At 50.3% G+C, this 15,937-nt stretch overlaps 1 protein-coding gene across 1 annotated transcript; it reads left to right on the plus strand.

Annotated features, from left to right (window-relative positions):
* Nucleotides 1-8,735: 8,735 nt before the first annotated feature.
* KRT3 (keratin 3) lies at nt 8,736-15,599 on the plus strand. Its single transcript, XM_072797529.1, has 9 exons — nt 8,736-10,173; nt 11,235-11,455; nt 12,016-12,076; nt 12,385-12,480; nt 12,775-12,939; nt 13,370-13,495; nt 13,815-14,035; nt 14,374-14,408; nt 14,885-15,599. Exons 1-9 carry the CDS (start codon nt 9,517-9,519, stop codon nt 15,274-15,276), a joined length of 1,974 nt encoding a protein of 657 aa, XP_072653630.1. The 5' UTR covers nt 8,736-9,516; the 3' UTR covers nt 15,277-15,599.
* Nucleotides 15,600-15,937: the final 338 nt, after the last annotated feature.

Consider the following 15,937-nt stretch of genomic DNA (forward strand, 5'->3'; position numbering starts at 1 on the left):
GATGCTGAAACCCACAGGGTCTAAACAGCTTTGGTCATGTTTAATCCCAGGATGGGGCTCTGGCCCAGCTCTAGGTTCGGTTTGTTCTTTAAAGTCTGATTCTTCTGAGGGAGCAAAGTGGAGGACAGTTTCTGAGTGTGGCCATCCTCTGGGCCTTGGGCTAATTTCACATGCCAGTAAGCCTGGGGCAGCAGCTGGGGAACGTCAGGGATCTAATTTAGACCTGTTGGAGAGGGGCTCCCAGGACTGGACAAGAGGCAGACTGTAGGACCTGAAATGCCCAGTGAACTTCAAGCTGATTCTGTGATTGATTTTTTTTAAGATTTTATTTATTTGAGAGAGAGAGAGAGCATGCTAAAGAGAGAGAGAGAGAGAGAGAGAGAGAGAAAATGCACAAGTGGGGAGAGGGACAGAGGGAGAGGGAGAAGCAGGCTCCCTATGAGCAGGGAGCCTGACCACAGGGCTTGATCCCAGAATCCTGGGATCCTGACCTGAGCCGAAGGCAGATGCTTAATCACCTGAGCCACCCAGGTGCTACTGATTGATTCTTTTTAAATTAAAATATAATTGACATACAATATTATGTTAGTTTCAGGTGTGCAAATAGTGATTCCCAAAATACATACATTACAAAATGCTCACCACGATAAGCGTCGTTACCATCTGCCACCATGCAAAGTTACTACAATACCACTGACTATATTCCTTATGCTGTGCTTTACATCCCTGAGACTTATTTTATTTCATTTTAAAAAAGATTTTATTCATTTATTTACTCAGGAGAGACGCACACACAGAGAGAGGCAGAGACATGGGGAGAGGGAGGAGCAGGCTCCATGTAGGGAGCCCAATGCAGGACTCGATCATAGGACTCTGGGATCACGGCCTGGGCCGAAGGCAGACACTGAACCACTGAGCCCCCCAGGTACCCCGACTTATTTATCATATAACTATAAGTTTGTACCTCTTCATCCCTTTCACCTATTTTGCCCATTCCCCCACCCCTCTGGTTGAGTGATTCTTGATTGATTGGTTCTTGAACTGTGATTCTACAACATTTTTTTTTCTGCTGGAAAGGAGGACACGTTCATTTTACATGTATATTTTGTTAAACTGCACATCAAATTTGAGAGGTCTGGATTCCTCATGTTAAGTTGGTTTCAGCTTAGGCTACCTCAAATGGAATTGAACCCACTTTTGACCGGTTTTATTTGGTTGTAATCCAGCAAAGGCTTAATTTATTCATTAATTCATCAGTTGATTAATTGATTGACTCATTCAACCAAACAACTTTTATGAGCACCTACTATTGGCACAGCACTGTGCTAAGAACCAAGGTATCCTGTACATTAACAAGATTGTAAACTCCTGGAAAGCTTATGGTTTTATTCTGGGGAGGGGGCCCAGATGATGGGTAGCCTGGGGGTAACAAATGAGGGAGAGAAGGACAAAATGGGAGAATCAGGTCACAGGAGAAAATTTCATTTCCTCTGCACTTGGGTCATTCCCAGCCGCACCCACCGTTGAGGAACCCCCTGTCCTTTCCTCCTTGCTCTGCCAATGCCGCACAGGCCACACCCTTAGCAGGGCCTAACCTGCAGCAGGCAGAACAAAAAAAGACCTGTCCTGGAGAGATAAGCGGCTAATTTGGCAGGCTTTCCTCTTGGACAAGCCAACCCCAGTCCCTAAGCCTGTGAAAAACACCAGGCTGGCAGGTTCTCAGGCTTGCGGAGTCAGGCATGTATGGCAGTATGGTGCCTCTGGCAGGTGTGGCTTCCTGGGGCAAGTGTGGGGTCTGGATCCTGAGCCCACAGACTCCTGGGAGCACAGCCCTGCAACCCGGGAATGGTTCTGTGTGTCTTGTTCACCACCGAGTCTCTACCTTGCACAGTGCCTGGCACGAGTCAGACAGTCGTAAATATTGGTTGAACAGGGGGGTGGGGCCAGATGGCGGAGGAGCAGGGTCCTCAAGTCACCTGTCCCCACCAACTTCCCTAGGTAACTTTCAAATCATCCCCAAAACCTATGAATTCGACCTGAGATTTAAAGAGAGAACAGCTGGAACGCTGTAGAGAGAAGGATTTGCGCTTCTAACAAAGTAGGAAGATGGGAAAAAAAATAAACAAGAATCCAGTGGCAGAGGAGCCCCTGCGAGGAGCCGCCAGGCTAAGGGGGGCGGTGGGAGCCATGGGGACAGAAAAGCCCAGCCCTGGAGATGCGGGAACTTTAAAAATCCACACTGGATTCTTCCCAGACGGAAAGGTGCTCAGCAGGGAACTGGGGGGGGGTGCAGGGGGGCAGTGGAGCTTCCAGGTTCCTGGGGTCACTAACAGAGGAGGGGTGCCCCGGGGAGAGTGCACCCACACTGTGGGCTGAGCTCAGTAAAGGGCTGGAGCACTCGGCAGGGCCTCGGGAGAAGCCAGGGGGGCTCCGGGTGGAGGGGGCTGCATCCCAGGATCCTGTGCTCCCCCCAGGACAGGTGGAGGCAGGGAGGGCCCAGGACAGTGAGGGCCCTCCTGCCACCGGGCACCCTCCAAGCTGTGCAGATCAGCACATCTAGGCCAGTGTGGACTGGGAGCTACAGGTGGTTACTGGGGGAGCTGACTCCAGAGCTGGAGAGATGGCTGCTGCCACTGTTGTTCTTCCTCCTGGTGTCACCCTGTGCCTGGGACAGAGCGGGCTGCCAGGGGCCTTACGGGGTAAACAGCTCCCACTGAGCCATGTACCTGGAAGGGAGTAGGGTAGCTCCCCCAGGTACACACACCTGAGAATCAGCACAGCAGGCCCCTCTCCCAGAAGACCAGCTGGAAGGGCAGGGGAAGAGCAAGTTCTTGGGCGAGCAGCGCTGGAAAGCTCCAGGGAAAGTTGAGGGATTTACAGTATATAGAACCAGAGGATACCCATCCTTTTTTTCTTTTTTTCTTCCTTTTTCCAGAAAAACTCCTTTTTAGCCACTCTGTACTGAGCAAAATAACTAGAAAGAACTCACCACAAAAGAATCAGAAACAGTACTCTCTGCCAGAGTTACAGAATTTGAATTATAATTTGATATCAGAAAGCCAATTCAGAAGCACAATTATCAAGCTACTGGTGGCTCTGAAAAAAAGCATAAAGGATTCAAGAGACTTCATGACTGCGGAATTTAGATCTAATCAAGCTGAAATTAAAAATGAATTAGGGGATCCTTGGGTGGCTCAGCGGTTTAGCACCTGCCTTCGGCCCAGGGCGTGATCCTGGAGTCCCAGGATCGAGTCCCACATCAGGCTCCCTGCATGAAGCCTGCTTCTCCCTCTGCCTGTGTTTCTGCCTCTCTCTCTCTCTCTGTCTCTCATGAATAAATAAATAAAATCTTTAAAAATAAAAATAAAAATGAATTAAATGAGATGCAATCCAAACTGTAGGTCCTAATGACAAGGGTTAATGAGGTAGAAGAACGAGTGAGTGACATAGAAGACAAGTTGATGGCAAGGAAGGAAACTGAGGAAAAAAGAGAAAAACAATGAAAAGACCATGAGGAAAGGTTAAGAGAAATAAATGACAGCCTCAGAAGGAAAAATCTACATTTAATTGGGATTCCAGAGGGCGCCAAGAGGGCCAGAGGGCCAGGAGGCATATTTGAACAAATCATAGCTGAGAACTTCCCTAATTTGGGGAGGGTAACAGGCATTCAGATCCAGGAAATAGAGAGGTTCCCCCCCTAAAATCAATAAAAACCATTCAACCCTTGACATTTAATAGTGAAACTTGCAAATTCCAAAGATAAAGAGAAAATCCTTAAAGCAGCAAGAGACAAGACATCCCTAACTTCTATGGGGAGAGATATTAGATTAACAGTAGACCTCTCCACGGACAGCTGGCAGGTCAGAAAGGGCTGGCAGGATATATTCAGGGTCCTAAATGAGAAGAACATGCAGCCAAGAATACTCTATCCAGCAAGGCTCTCATTCAGAATAGGAGGAGAGATAAAGAGGTTCCAAGATAGGCAGAAACTGAAAGAATATGTGACCATCAAACCAGCTCTGTCAGAAATATTAAGGGGGACTCTGTAAAAGAAAGAGGAAGTCCAAAGAAACAATCCACAAAGACAGGGACTGAATAGGTATTATGATGACACTAAATTCATATCTTTCAATAGTAACTCTGAACGTAAATGGGCTTAATGATCCCATCAAAAGATGCAGGTTTAAAAAAAAAAGATGCAGGATTTCAGACTGGATAAAAAAGCAAGACCCATCTATCTTCTGTCTACAAGAGACTCATTTTAGACCTAAGGACACCTACAGCCGGAAAATGAAAGGTTGGAGAACCATTTACCATTCAAATGGTCCTCAAAAGAAAGCAGGGGTAGCCATCCTCATATCAGACAAATTAAAGTTTATCCCAAAGACTGTAGTAAGAGATGAAGAGGGACACTATATCATACTTAAAGGATCTATCCAACAAGAGGACCTAACAATCATGAATATTTATGCCCCTATTGTGGGAGCTGCCAAGTATGTCAATCAATTAATAACCAAAGTAAAGACATACTTAGACACTAATACACTAATACTGGGAGACTTCAACATGGCGCTATCTGCAAATGGCATATATTTTAAGCACAACATCTCCAAAGAAACAAGAGCTTTAAATGATTCACTGGACCAGATGGATTTCACAGGTATATACAGAATTTTGCATCCGAACACAACTGAATACACATTCTTCTCAAGTGCACATGGAGCTTTCTCCAGAATAGACCACATACTGGGTCACAAATCAGGTCTTAACTGATACCAAAAGATTGGGATTGTCCCCTGCATATTTTCAGACCATAATGCTTTGAAACTAGAACTCAATCACAAGAAGAAATTTGGAAGAAACTCAAACACGTGGAGGTTAAAGAGCATCCTGCTAAAAGATGAAAGGGTCAACCAGAAAATTAAAGAAGAATTAAAAAGATTCATGGAAACTAATGATAATGAAGATACAACTGTTCCACATCTTTGGGATACAGCAAAAGCAGTCCTGAGAGGGAAATATATCGCAATACAAGCATCCCTCAAAAAATTGGAAAAGACTCAAATACACAAGCTAGCCTTACACCTAAAGGAACTGGAGAAAGAACAGCAAATAAAACCTACACCAAGCAGAAGAAAAGAGTTAATGAAGATTCGAACAGAACTCAATGAAATAGAGACCAGAAGAATTGTGGAACAGATCAACAAAACCAAGAGTTGGTTCTTTGAAAGAATTAAGAAGATAGACAAACCATTAGCCAGCCTTATTAAAAAGAGAAAAGACTCAAATTAATAAAATCACGAATAAAAAAGGTGAGATCACAACCAATACCAAGGAAATACAAACGATTTTAATTTTTATTTATTTATGATAGTCACACACACACACACACACACACACACACAGAGAGAGAGAGAGAGAGTCAGAGGGAGAAGCAGGCTCCATGCACCAGGAGCCTGACGTGGGATTCGATCCCAGGTCTCCAAGATCGCGCCCTGGGCCAAAGGCAGGCGCTAAACCACTGCGCCACCCAGGGATCCCAATACAAACAATTTTAAAAACATATTATGAGCAGCTACATGCCAATAAATTAGGTAATATAGAAGAAATGGAAGCATTCCTGGAAAACCACAAACTACCAAAACTGGAACAGGAAGAAAGAGAAAACCTGAACAGGCCAATAACCAGGGAGGACATTGAAGCAGTCATCATCAAAAACCTCCCACGACACAAAAGTCCAGGGCCAGATGGCTTCCCAGGGGAATTCTATCAAATGGTTAAAGAAGAAATAATACCTTTTCTACTAATGCTGTTCCGACGGATAGAAAGGGATGGAATATGTCCAAACTCGTTTTATGAGGCAGCATTACATTAATTCCAAAACCAGACAAAGACCCCACCAAAAAGGAGAATTATAGACCAATATCCCTGATGAACATAGATGCAAAAATTCTCAACAAAATACTGGCCAATAGGATCCAACAGTACATTAAGAAGATTATTCACCAAGACCAAGTGGGATTTATCCCTGGGACACAAGGCTGGTTCAACACTCGTAAAACAATCAATGTGATTCATCATATCGGCAAGAGAAAAAACAAGAACCATAGGATCCTCTCAATAGATGCAGAGAAAGCATGTGACATAATACAGCATCCATTCCTGATCAAAACTCTTCAGAGTGTAGGGATAGAGGGAACATTCCTCAGCATCTTAAAAGCCATCTATGAAAAGCCCACAGCAAATATCATTCTCAATGGGGAAGCACTGGGAGCCTTTCCCCTAAGATCAGGAACACGACAGGGATGTCCACTCTCACCACTGCTATTCAACATAGTACTGGAAGTCCTAGCCTCAGCAATCAGACAACAAAAAGACATTAAAGGCATTCAAATTGGCAAAGAGGAAGTCAAACTCTCCCTCTTCGCCGATGACATGATACTCTACATAGAAAACCCAAAAGTCTCTACCCCAAGATTGCTAGAACACATACAGCAATTTGGTAGCGTGGCAGGATAAAAAATCAATGCCCAGAAGTCAGTGGCATTTCTATACACTAACAATGACACTGAAGAAAGAGAAATTAAGGAGTCAATCCCATTTACAATTGCACCCAAAAGCATAAGATACCTAGGAATAAACCTAACCAAAGAGGTAAGGGATCTATACCCTAAAAACTACAGAACACTTCTGAAAGAATTGAAGGAAGACACAGAGAGGTGGAAAAATATTCCATGCTCATGGATTGGAAGAATTAATATTGTGAAAATGTCATTGCTACCCAGGGCAATTTATACATTTAATGCCTTATCAAAATACCATGGACTTTCTTCATAGAGTTGGAACAAATCATCTTAAGATTTGTGTTGAATCAGATAAGACCCCGAATAGCCAGGGGAATATTGAAAAAGAAAACCATAGCTGGAAACATCACAATGCCAGATTTCAGGTTGTACTACAAAGCTGTGGTCATCAAGACAGTGTGGCTCTGGCACAAAAACAGACACATAGATCAATGGAACAGAATAGAGAACCCAGAAGTGGACCCTGAACTTTATGGTCAACTAATATTCGACAAAGCAGGAAAGACTATCCACTGGGAAAAGGACAGTCTCTTCAATAAATGGTGTTGGGGAAATTGGGCAGCCACATGCAGAAGAATGAAACTATCCCATTCTCTTACACCAGACACAAAGATAAACTCAAAATGGATGAAAGATCTAAATGTGAGACAAGAATCCATCCAAATCCTAGAGGAGAACACAGGCAACACCCTTTTTGAACTTGGCCACAGCAGCTTCTTGCAAGATACGTCCATGAAGGCAAAGGAAACAAAAGCAAAAATGAACTATTGGGACTTCATCAAGATAAGAAGCTTCTGCACAGCAAAAGAAACAGTCAACAGAACTAAAAGACAACCTACAGGATGGGAGAAGATATTTGTAAATGATGTAGCAGATAAAGGGCTAGTTTCCAAGATCTATAAAGAACTTATTAAACTCAACAGCAAAGAAACAAACAATCCAATCATGAAATGGGCAAAGGACATGAAGAGAAATCTCACAGAGGAAGACACAGACATGGCCAACAAGCACATGAGAAAATGCTCCACATCACGTACCATCAGGGAAATACAAACCCAAACCACAGTGAGATCCCACCTCACACCAGTGAGAATGGGGGAACATTAACAAGGCAGGAAACCACAAATGTTGGAGAGGATGCGGAGAAAGGGGAACCCTCTTGCACTGTTGGTGGGAATGTGAACTGGTGCAGCCACTCTGGAAAACTGTGTGGAGGTTCCTCAAAGTTAAAAATAGACCTTCCCTACGACCCAGCAATTGCTCTGCTAGGGATTTACCCCAAAGATCCAGATGCAGTGAAACGCCGGGACACCTGCACCCCGATGTTCATAGCAGCCATGTCCACAATAGCCCAACTGTGGAAGGAGCCTCGGTGTCCATCGACAGATGATGGATAGAGAAGCTGTGGTCTATGTATACAATGGAATATTCCTCAGCCATTAGAAATGAGAAATACCCACCATTTGCTTCAACATGGATGGACCTGGAGGGGATTATGCTGAGTGAAATAAGTCAATCGGAGAAGGACAAACATTATATGGTCTCATTCATTAGGCGAATATAAAAAATAGTGAAAGGGAATAAAGGGGAAAGGAGAGAAAAGGAGCGGGAAATATCGAGAGGGAGACGTGAGAGACTCCTAACTCTGGGAAATGAACTAGGGGTAGTGGAAAGGGAGGTGGGCGTGAGGATGGGGTGACTGGGTGACGGGCACTGAGGGGGGCACTTGGCGGGATGAGCACTGGGTGTTACGCTGTATGTTGGAAAATCGAACTCCAATAAAAAAATATACAAAAAACCAAAAAAATATTGGTTGAACAGGTAGTAGAATTGATGTTTGAATTTCCAGTCATCTGGGGCTTGGGCTGAAACCAGAGAAGTGCCAAAACTGTGCAGAGCAAGAAAATAAGCTTTAGAGATGCACCAAGGTGTAGCACAATGTACAGTTTCCCTGGGAAGTTTTCAAAACCAACAAGCAAGCCAGCAAGCAAACATTTCTCATGCTGAATTTTGCTAATGTCTCATCAGAGTGCATAGGTGCTTTTTTTTTTTTTTAAAGATTTTATTTTATTTATTTATTCATGAGAGATGCAGACAGAGGCAGAGACACAGGCAGAGGGAGAAGCAGGCTCCCTGCAGGGTCACGCCCTGGGCCGAAGGCAGAGGCTCAACCACTGAGCCACCCAGGTGTCCCCAAAGCACATAGGTGTTAACTGCCCTTTTTCTCAGAAGACTGTCATGAACCCAAATGCCACTGCCTCCCGAGCTGCAGCCTGGGACAGAGAGGGGCCCAGGAGGCAGATTTGTCAGGGCTCTGAGCTTTGTTTCCGGGAAAGGAGGAAGAGAGGCATCATTCCCTTCCCAAGCCCAGTGCAGAGCTGGGCACACGGTGGCTGTTCAATGACCACGTGTTGACCGCGGCGTGAACGGAATCGGCCCTTCTGTTGAGACACTTGTGCTGAGTCTTGGAGTGGGCTTCACTGTTTCCACTACCCAGACAACCGGACCCCCGCAGCCTACCTCCCACTCCACTCTTTCCACAGCGGAGGGCAGGCAGGTGGCCGCTGAGCACCTGGCAGGGATGCGTGTGCCTCCTGGGTCCTGTCAGACAAAGCTAGGAGGTGGCCGTGCCCAAGCATGGGGCACGCCAGGCACCACTCCCGGCCACGTAAGTCTGCCACCTTAGCATTTTTACCATTTCAGATTATTTTTAAGGTGTGTTTGGTAGCCTGGAACAAACTTATTGCCTTGGAGGCAAACCCCACCCATGACTATTTGGGATTAATTATCTCTCCTTCGTTTGAGCCCAGCCACCTCCTTGAGGTATATAAAGGGATTTATTCTGCACAGGTCTTCAGTTCCCTTCCCTCTTCCTCTGACTCTCAGTGTCCTGCTTAACTCTTGTGCTCTTCTTTCATCAAGCTCTCTCACCATGAACAGACAAGTCTGCAAGACATCTGGTGGCGGCAGCCAGGGCTTCTCGGGCCGCTCCGCCGTGGTCTCAGGCAGCAGCAGGATGAGCAGTGTGGCCCGCTCCGGGGGAGCCAGTGGAGGGGCCTGCGGGTTCCGGGGTGGAGCGGGAGGCTTCGGCAGTCGCAGCCTCTACAGCCTGGGTGGCAACAAGAGCATCTCCATCAGCGTGGCTGGTGGCTCCCGGGCTGGTGGCTTTGGGGGAGGGCGTAGCAGCAGTGGCAGTGTCTTTGGGGGTGGCTATGGAGGTGGCTTTGGTGGTGGCTATGGAGGTGGCTTTGGTGGTGGCAGAGGAATAGGAGGTGGCTTTGGAGGAGGGGCTGGTGGCTTTGGTGGGGCTGGTGGCTTTGGTGGAGCTGGTGGCTTTGGCGGGGCTGGTGGCTTTGGTGGAGCTGGTGGCTTTGGAGGGCCTGGTGGCTTTGGTGGCCCTGGTGGCTTTGGTCCTGGTGGCTTTGGTGGTCCTGGTGGCTTCCCCGGGGGGATCCAGGAGGTGACTGTCAACCAGAGCCTCCTGCAGCCCCTCAATGTGGAGATCGACCCCCAGATCGGGCAAGTGAAGACCCAGGAGCGTGAGCAGATCAAGACCCTCAACAACAAGTTTGCCTCCTTCATCGACAAGGTGATGGAGCTTTTACTGGGCCCCATTTCTAGGCTGGGACTTTGAGTGTGACATCTAGACAGCGCTCAGGATCAATCTCAGATGAGCCAGGCTGGAGGGGATGGTTAGGTAGAGCTCTAGGGTTCTGGAAAGATGTTAAGGGCTGATGAGCTTGCCCAAACGGTCACCTGAGTGGGAAGACAATGGGCCCCTCTTTGGTCCTGGATATCCCCAAGTCCTGCTTGTCTGGTTCCCTGCTCACATCTCCTGACCGTTGCCTTATCTAGGCCTTGACTGGCAACGTATGTCAAGAGCCACGACCACCGGCAGGAAGGGTCTGACCCAGGACTGGGCATTTTCTGGACCTGGCTGCCCTTTCAGGCTTTCCGGGAGGCCTGTTGCCTCCATGCCCCCGTGCCAGGCAAAGGCAGTGGATGCCCTCGAGAAGGGATTAAAGAGGCTTACCTGGAACCTTAGTCCTAGGAGGGCTGCAGACAAGCTGGCAACTAATTTGCACCTCTAATCGACCTGGTCAGGAAGAGAAGGGTGCTTGTGCCCTCCAGACCAGGCTGGCTTACACCGATGGGCTCCCTCCTGTAGTGCTGATTGTGACATTTCAATTGTATCAGTTCCCAGTGATTCACATCCTGAAGGGCTGAGTGTCAGCAGAGCTTTAGGCGGAAGCTGTGCCGCTGAGGTTCAAGCGCCTTTCTGCAGAGAGTAGACTCTATTTTTGGAAGTTGGGCTAGAGTCCCAAGGTCCTTGGAGAACACTGGGTGGTCATCTTTACCACTCTGCTTCTGGGACAGGGGCTACTTCCAATTTCCCCACCTTTCTCTCCTCCTCCTGTAACTTTCCAACCATGCTGCATCCTTAGTGGCCTGACCGGAGCAATCATCTGCCCATAGCCTCTCCAGCTACAGTAGGGTACAGTAGGGACCTACCTTCACATCTTTTCTAGGCCTTTGTGCTGGGGGATGGGGATATTCAGACCCTCAGTCCTACCTGAGGTTCAGGGAGCCAAGGCCCCTCCTGTTCCTCTGCTGCTGTTGCCTGATGCGGCTTCCCCCGATGCCCTGCAGGTGCGCTTCCTGGAGCAGCAGAACAAGGTCCTGGAGACCAAGTGGAGCCTGCTCCAGCAGCAAGGCACAAATTCCATCACAGGCACCAACAACCTAGAGCCCCTTTTTGAGAACTACATCAGCACCCAGCGGAGCTACCTGGACAGCATCCTGGGGGAGAGGGGCCGCCTGGACTCGGAGCTGAGGAACATGCAGGACCTGGTGGAAGACTTCAAGAGGAAGTGAGTGACAGAGGCACAAGTAGGAAGTTGCCCCTGGGCAGCCCTGTCTCGGAGTCCCAGCTCTTCCAGCATTCCTCCTGCCGGTGGCATTGGTGTCACCTAGCCTGGCTTCCTCTCTTTACCTTCACGGAGGGCAGCTGGGTTCATTGGGCTCTCCACTCGCCCTCCTTCTCCAAGGACAAGTAAAGTAATGGCAAGAAGGAAGAGTTTAGGGTTGAGGAAGCACTTCCTTGTGATCCATGTTGGGAAAGATTCTGGTTCTAGGATCTGAAGGATGCTGGGACAACTCATGGTGTAGTGACCAACAGTCCCAGTTTCCCTAGGATGGGGTCTTCTCAGGACATGGGACGGTCAGTGCTAAAACCAGGCCAGTGTGCTTGGACAAACTGGAATGGCTGGTCCTCCTAACTTATAGGGGGGATGGTAAGGAGGATGTGTTCAGCTAAGAGGGGCAGCAGAGGGACAGGGATGGAGAGATGAACTTTCAGAGCTTCAGACAAAAGTGGTGTTTATGACTACCTCAAAACCCAAACTCAGCTATTCCTTTTCAATCCTTACAGGTATGAGGATGAAATCAATAAACGTACAGCTGCTGAGAATGATTTTGTGACCCTGAAGAAGGTAAGGGCTGTGTGTGAAGTTCCTGGGGCTTGTGGGCACAGGTTTCCAGCTGAGCTTACTCCACCACCAAGGAGCTGCCGAGTTCAGGCAGGAAGGGTAAAAAAAGCAGAAGCCAGGTGTGTCGTAGTCTGGAAAGATCCCTAAAAGAGTCAGTTTCTTTGTTTTGTTTTGAACCATCCCAGATGGGAGACCAGCCTTGGACAAGAACCAGTCAGTCCTCAGCCTGTCCCGACTCTTTCCTGCTACATGTGCAGTTTGTTGTTTGTTCCTTGGGGGGAATGAGGTCTTTCTGCTTCTGTCTTTCTCAGGATGTGGACGCCGCCTACATGAACAAGGTGGAGCTTCAGGCCAAGGTGGACGCCTTAATGGATGAAATCAACTTCCTGACAACCCTCTATGATATGGTGAGGATGCTACCTCCTAAGGGGGCGGCAAGGGAAGGTGAGATATTCTCAGGGCCTGGGGCACTTTGGTATCTAGGGCCCAGGAAGACAGCCTAGAGATAGGGCCCCTTGTTGGGGTTCTGCAGGATGGACTGCTGACATGGGGTTCTCTGAAGGGCTGGGGGCCAGGGTAGGGCAGATGCAGCTTCAGAGCTGAGTCAGAGAACAACAGGTCTGCTGTTCAGGAGTCTTTCTGGGCCTCTGTGTGCTTGTTGCAGATGCCCCAAGAGTTAACAGGCCCCTCTGTGTTGGCAGGAGCTGTCCCAGATGCAGAGCCATGTCAGTGACACGTCCGTGGTGCTGTCCATGGACAACAACCGCAGCCTGGACCTGGACAGCATCATCGCCGAGGTCAAGGCCCAGTATGAGGACATCGCCCAGAGGAGCAAGGCGGAGGCTGAGGCATTGTACCAGACCAAGGTGAGAGTGAGGCACCTCTCAGAGGGTCTACTGAGGGTCTCAGGGGGGCTGTGGCCCACGGGGCTGCTGGGTGGGGAGTCCCCCGTGGTCATTGCGTGAACTCCTCTTGGTTCTGCTCTCTGGAGAGGTCTTTCTAATGGTTGTTCAGTTGCAGAAAGTGCTGCCCCTGGTGGAAAGTGGTTCCACTGCCCCCTGCCAGGCCACATGGGGCAGATTCTCACTTGCTCAGGGACTGCAGGGAGGGAGAAGTACCACGGCAACCCAGGTGTTCTCTTCCCTGCTGCCTCAGAAGTGTCCCTGCTGAGACATAAACAGTGTCATCCGAACAAATGCTTACTAAGCACCTCAAGGTTGGGTGGGTGATGTTAGGGAGGGAGAAACCCGTCAGGCAAAACTGCATCCATACCCCATCTTCCCTTCTGCTCTCCAGTTGGGAGAGCTGCAGACCACGGCCGGCAGACACGGGGATGACCTGAAGAACACCAAGAGTGAGATCATGGAGCTCAACAGGATGATCCAGAGGCTGCGGGCTGAGATCGAGAATGTTAAGAAGCAGGTGGGATGGCAATGGATACTGGTACCGAGACGGACTGGTGGGGGTGGGGGCGAGGGTCTCAGAACCCCTGGTCTGGAGTGGGCTTCTGGGGTCATCTCTGGCAGCCCTGGCCTCTGGGGAGTTCAAAGGCCAAGCCAGTCTAGACAGCTGGTAATCTATAGGGAAGATATCTCGGTGGATGAAGACAAGATAGGGGTGTTGGGGAAAGTGATGTTGCCTGGCTTTAAGATGATTGCTATGGGACCAGCTATTGCAAGATTCAGAGGGTCTGGGACCCTTGTCCTAGGCTCACCTCTTCCCCCGCCTCTCCCTGCCCTAGAATGCCAACCTGCAGACGGCCATCGCCGAGGCTGAGCAGCGTGGGGAGCTGGCCCTCAAGGACGCCAATGCCAAGCTCCAAGAGCTGCAGGCTGCCCTCCAGCAGGCCAAGGATGACCTGGCCCGGCTGCTGAAGGAGTACCAGGAGCTCATGAACGTCAAGCTGGCCCTGGACGTGGAGATCGCCACCTACCGCAAGCTGCTGGAGGGCGAGGAGTGCAGGTGGGCCTCTAATTCCGTCTTCTCACCTTTCCTGACCGAAGGTACATGCTGAGGGCCAGGTAGGTGACGGGGCAAATGGGAACGGACGGCTGCTGTATAGGAGAGGCCCCCCTCTGCCATAGGCCTCGTTGCTTTCAGCACCCACTCTCCACAGGGGGTGAGTGCACACGCAGCCGGCGCACACAGGGCTCTGTTACGGCCGGAGCAGGGGTGCAGGAGGGTGCTCATCGGCCTGGCTTCCAAATTCAGTTCTGGTTCCTGTTCGACACTTTCACCAACGAAAAATTGCAGAAATTTGTTTTGTGACAGAGCTATCTTACTTTTGCTTTCTCCTACAGGATGTCTGGAGAGTGCCAGAGCGCCGTCAGCATCTGTAAGTAGCCGAAACAACCACGACAGTCAGAACTGATTCTGAAATCCGTGCCCTGAGCTAACACAGGGCAGCAGCACCTTAGTTAAGAAACCCTTTCAGGGAAGTTGGAGAGGTTCTCTGTGGGTGGAAGGGGCGGCGGGCCTGCTTTTGTAATTGTTCTGAGTTTAGGACACTATTAATAGGTCTGGACAGAATGGGGAATATCCATTGGGGGCCTGTTAATGGGAGGAGAAGTTCTGGGAGGTCTTCAACGGGATCATCAAGAATTGATTGTAGGAACTGCTGGAAAATTCCTAAAGACTTAGCACCATGGGGCGAGCACCTTGTGTCGTTAGAACGTATCACAGGGAGGACCAGGAGCAAAGCGGCCTTGGTGGCCTCCCCAGCATCCCGGGCCCAGCGGGTCGGCAGTTATGATACAGGGGGGTGGGTGCTGGGCCCGATCACTGATCGCTGCTCCCTCCTTTCCCCTGCAGCCGTGCTCAGCAGTGGGACATCGGCGGCAGGTGGCTTCGGCGGGACATCGGCGGCAGGTGGCTTCGGCGGCGGCTTCGGTGGGACATCGGCGGCAGGTGGCTTCGGCGGTGGCTTTGGCGGGACATCTGCGGCTGGTGGCTTCGGCGGGACATCGGCGGCAGGTGGCTTCGGCGGTGGCTTCGGCGGGACATCGGCGGCAGGTGGCTTCGGCGGCGGCTTGGGCGGCAGCTGGGGCGCAGGAGGAGGTGCAGGTGGCGGCTGGGGCCGGGCGGGTGGCATCAGCTCGGGCTCCGGGGTCCGCTGCGGGCTCAGTGGTGGAGGCTTCAGCTCGGGCAGCAGCCGGGGCGGCAGCATCAAGTTGTCCCAGTCCTCGCAGCGCAGCTCCAGATGAGTGCCGCACCCCCTGCCCGCAGCTGCCTCTCCCCTCCGCCCTCGGTGCCCCCCCAGCCTGCTCCCCTGCACCGACCCCTGCCCTGGGCTGCTCCCGGGGGGCTAGACGACCCAGGCCTCTGGCTCCTCCTGCATCTGGACCCCTGGCCGAGCAGCAGCTCGGGCTCCCTTCTGTGCCCGATTGTCCAGGTGTGGCCTCCGCCACCGCCCTCTCCTGCCCTTGGGGTCCCCTCCCTGGGGGGAATGGTCACCAGCCCTGATGTACATAACACACGGACCCCTCTGCCAACCGTTCTGTCGCCAATAAAGTGCATTGTGTTTCAATCCGGCCTTTGGGTCCTCCCTGGCCAGCTGGCTCCTCCCTGGCCTGACCCCTGTCGCCCTCTCCCAGCGGGCTTGCGGCTGATCGGCACAACGCTGGAGCGCTGATGCTCTGGCCTGAAGGCGGGCACTCCCTACTGTCCACTGTGTGGGATCCAGATGGGCGAGAGCTGGTGGTTCATGCGTTGGTTGATTGGGGGTGGGGGTGGAGGCATGGGGGCCCTCACACTCCAGGAGGTCGTGTGGCCTCGCAGTTCTTAGAGAGGAAGGTGGAACCTTGAGGACTACTATCTCCCCCTTGCCTTCTCTCTAAGAGGCCGTTGGGTGGGTGGGGAGCTTGG

Source organism: Canis lupus, chromosome 25 (genome assembly GCF_048164855.1).
Source record: "Canis lupus baileyi chromosome 25, mCanLup2.hap1, whole genome shotgun sequence".
In the NCBI taxonomy this organism is placed as follows: domain Eukaryota; kingdom Metazoa; phylum Chordata; class Mammalia; order Carnivora; family Canidae; genus Canis; species Canis lupus.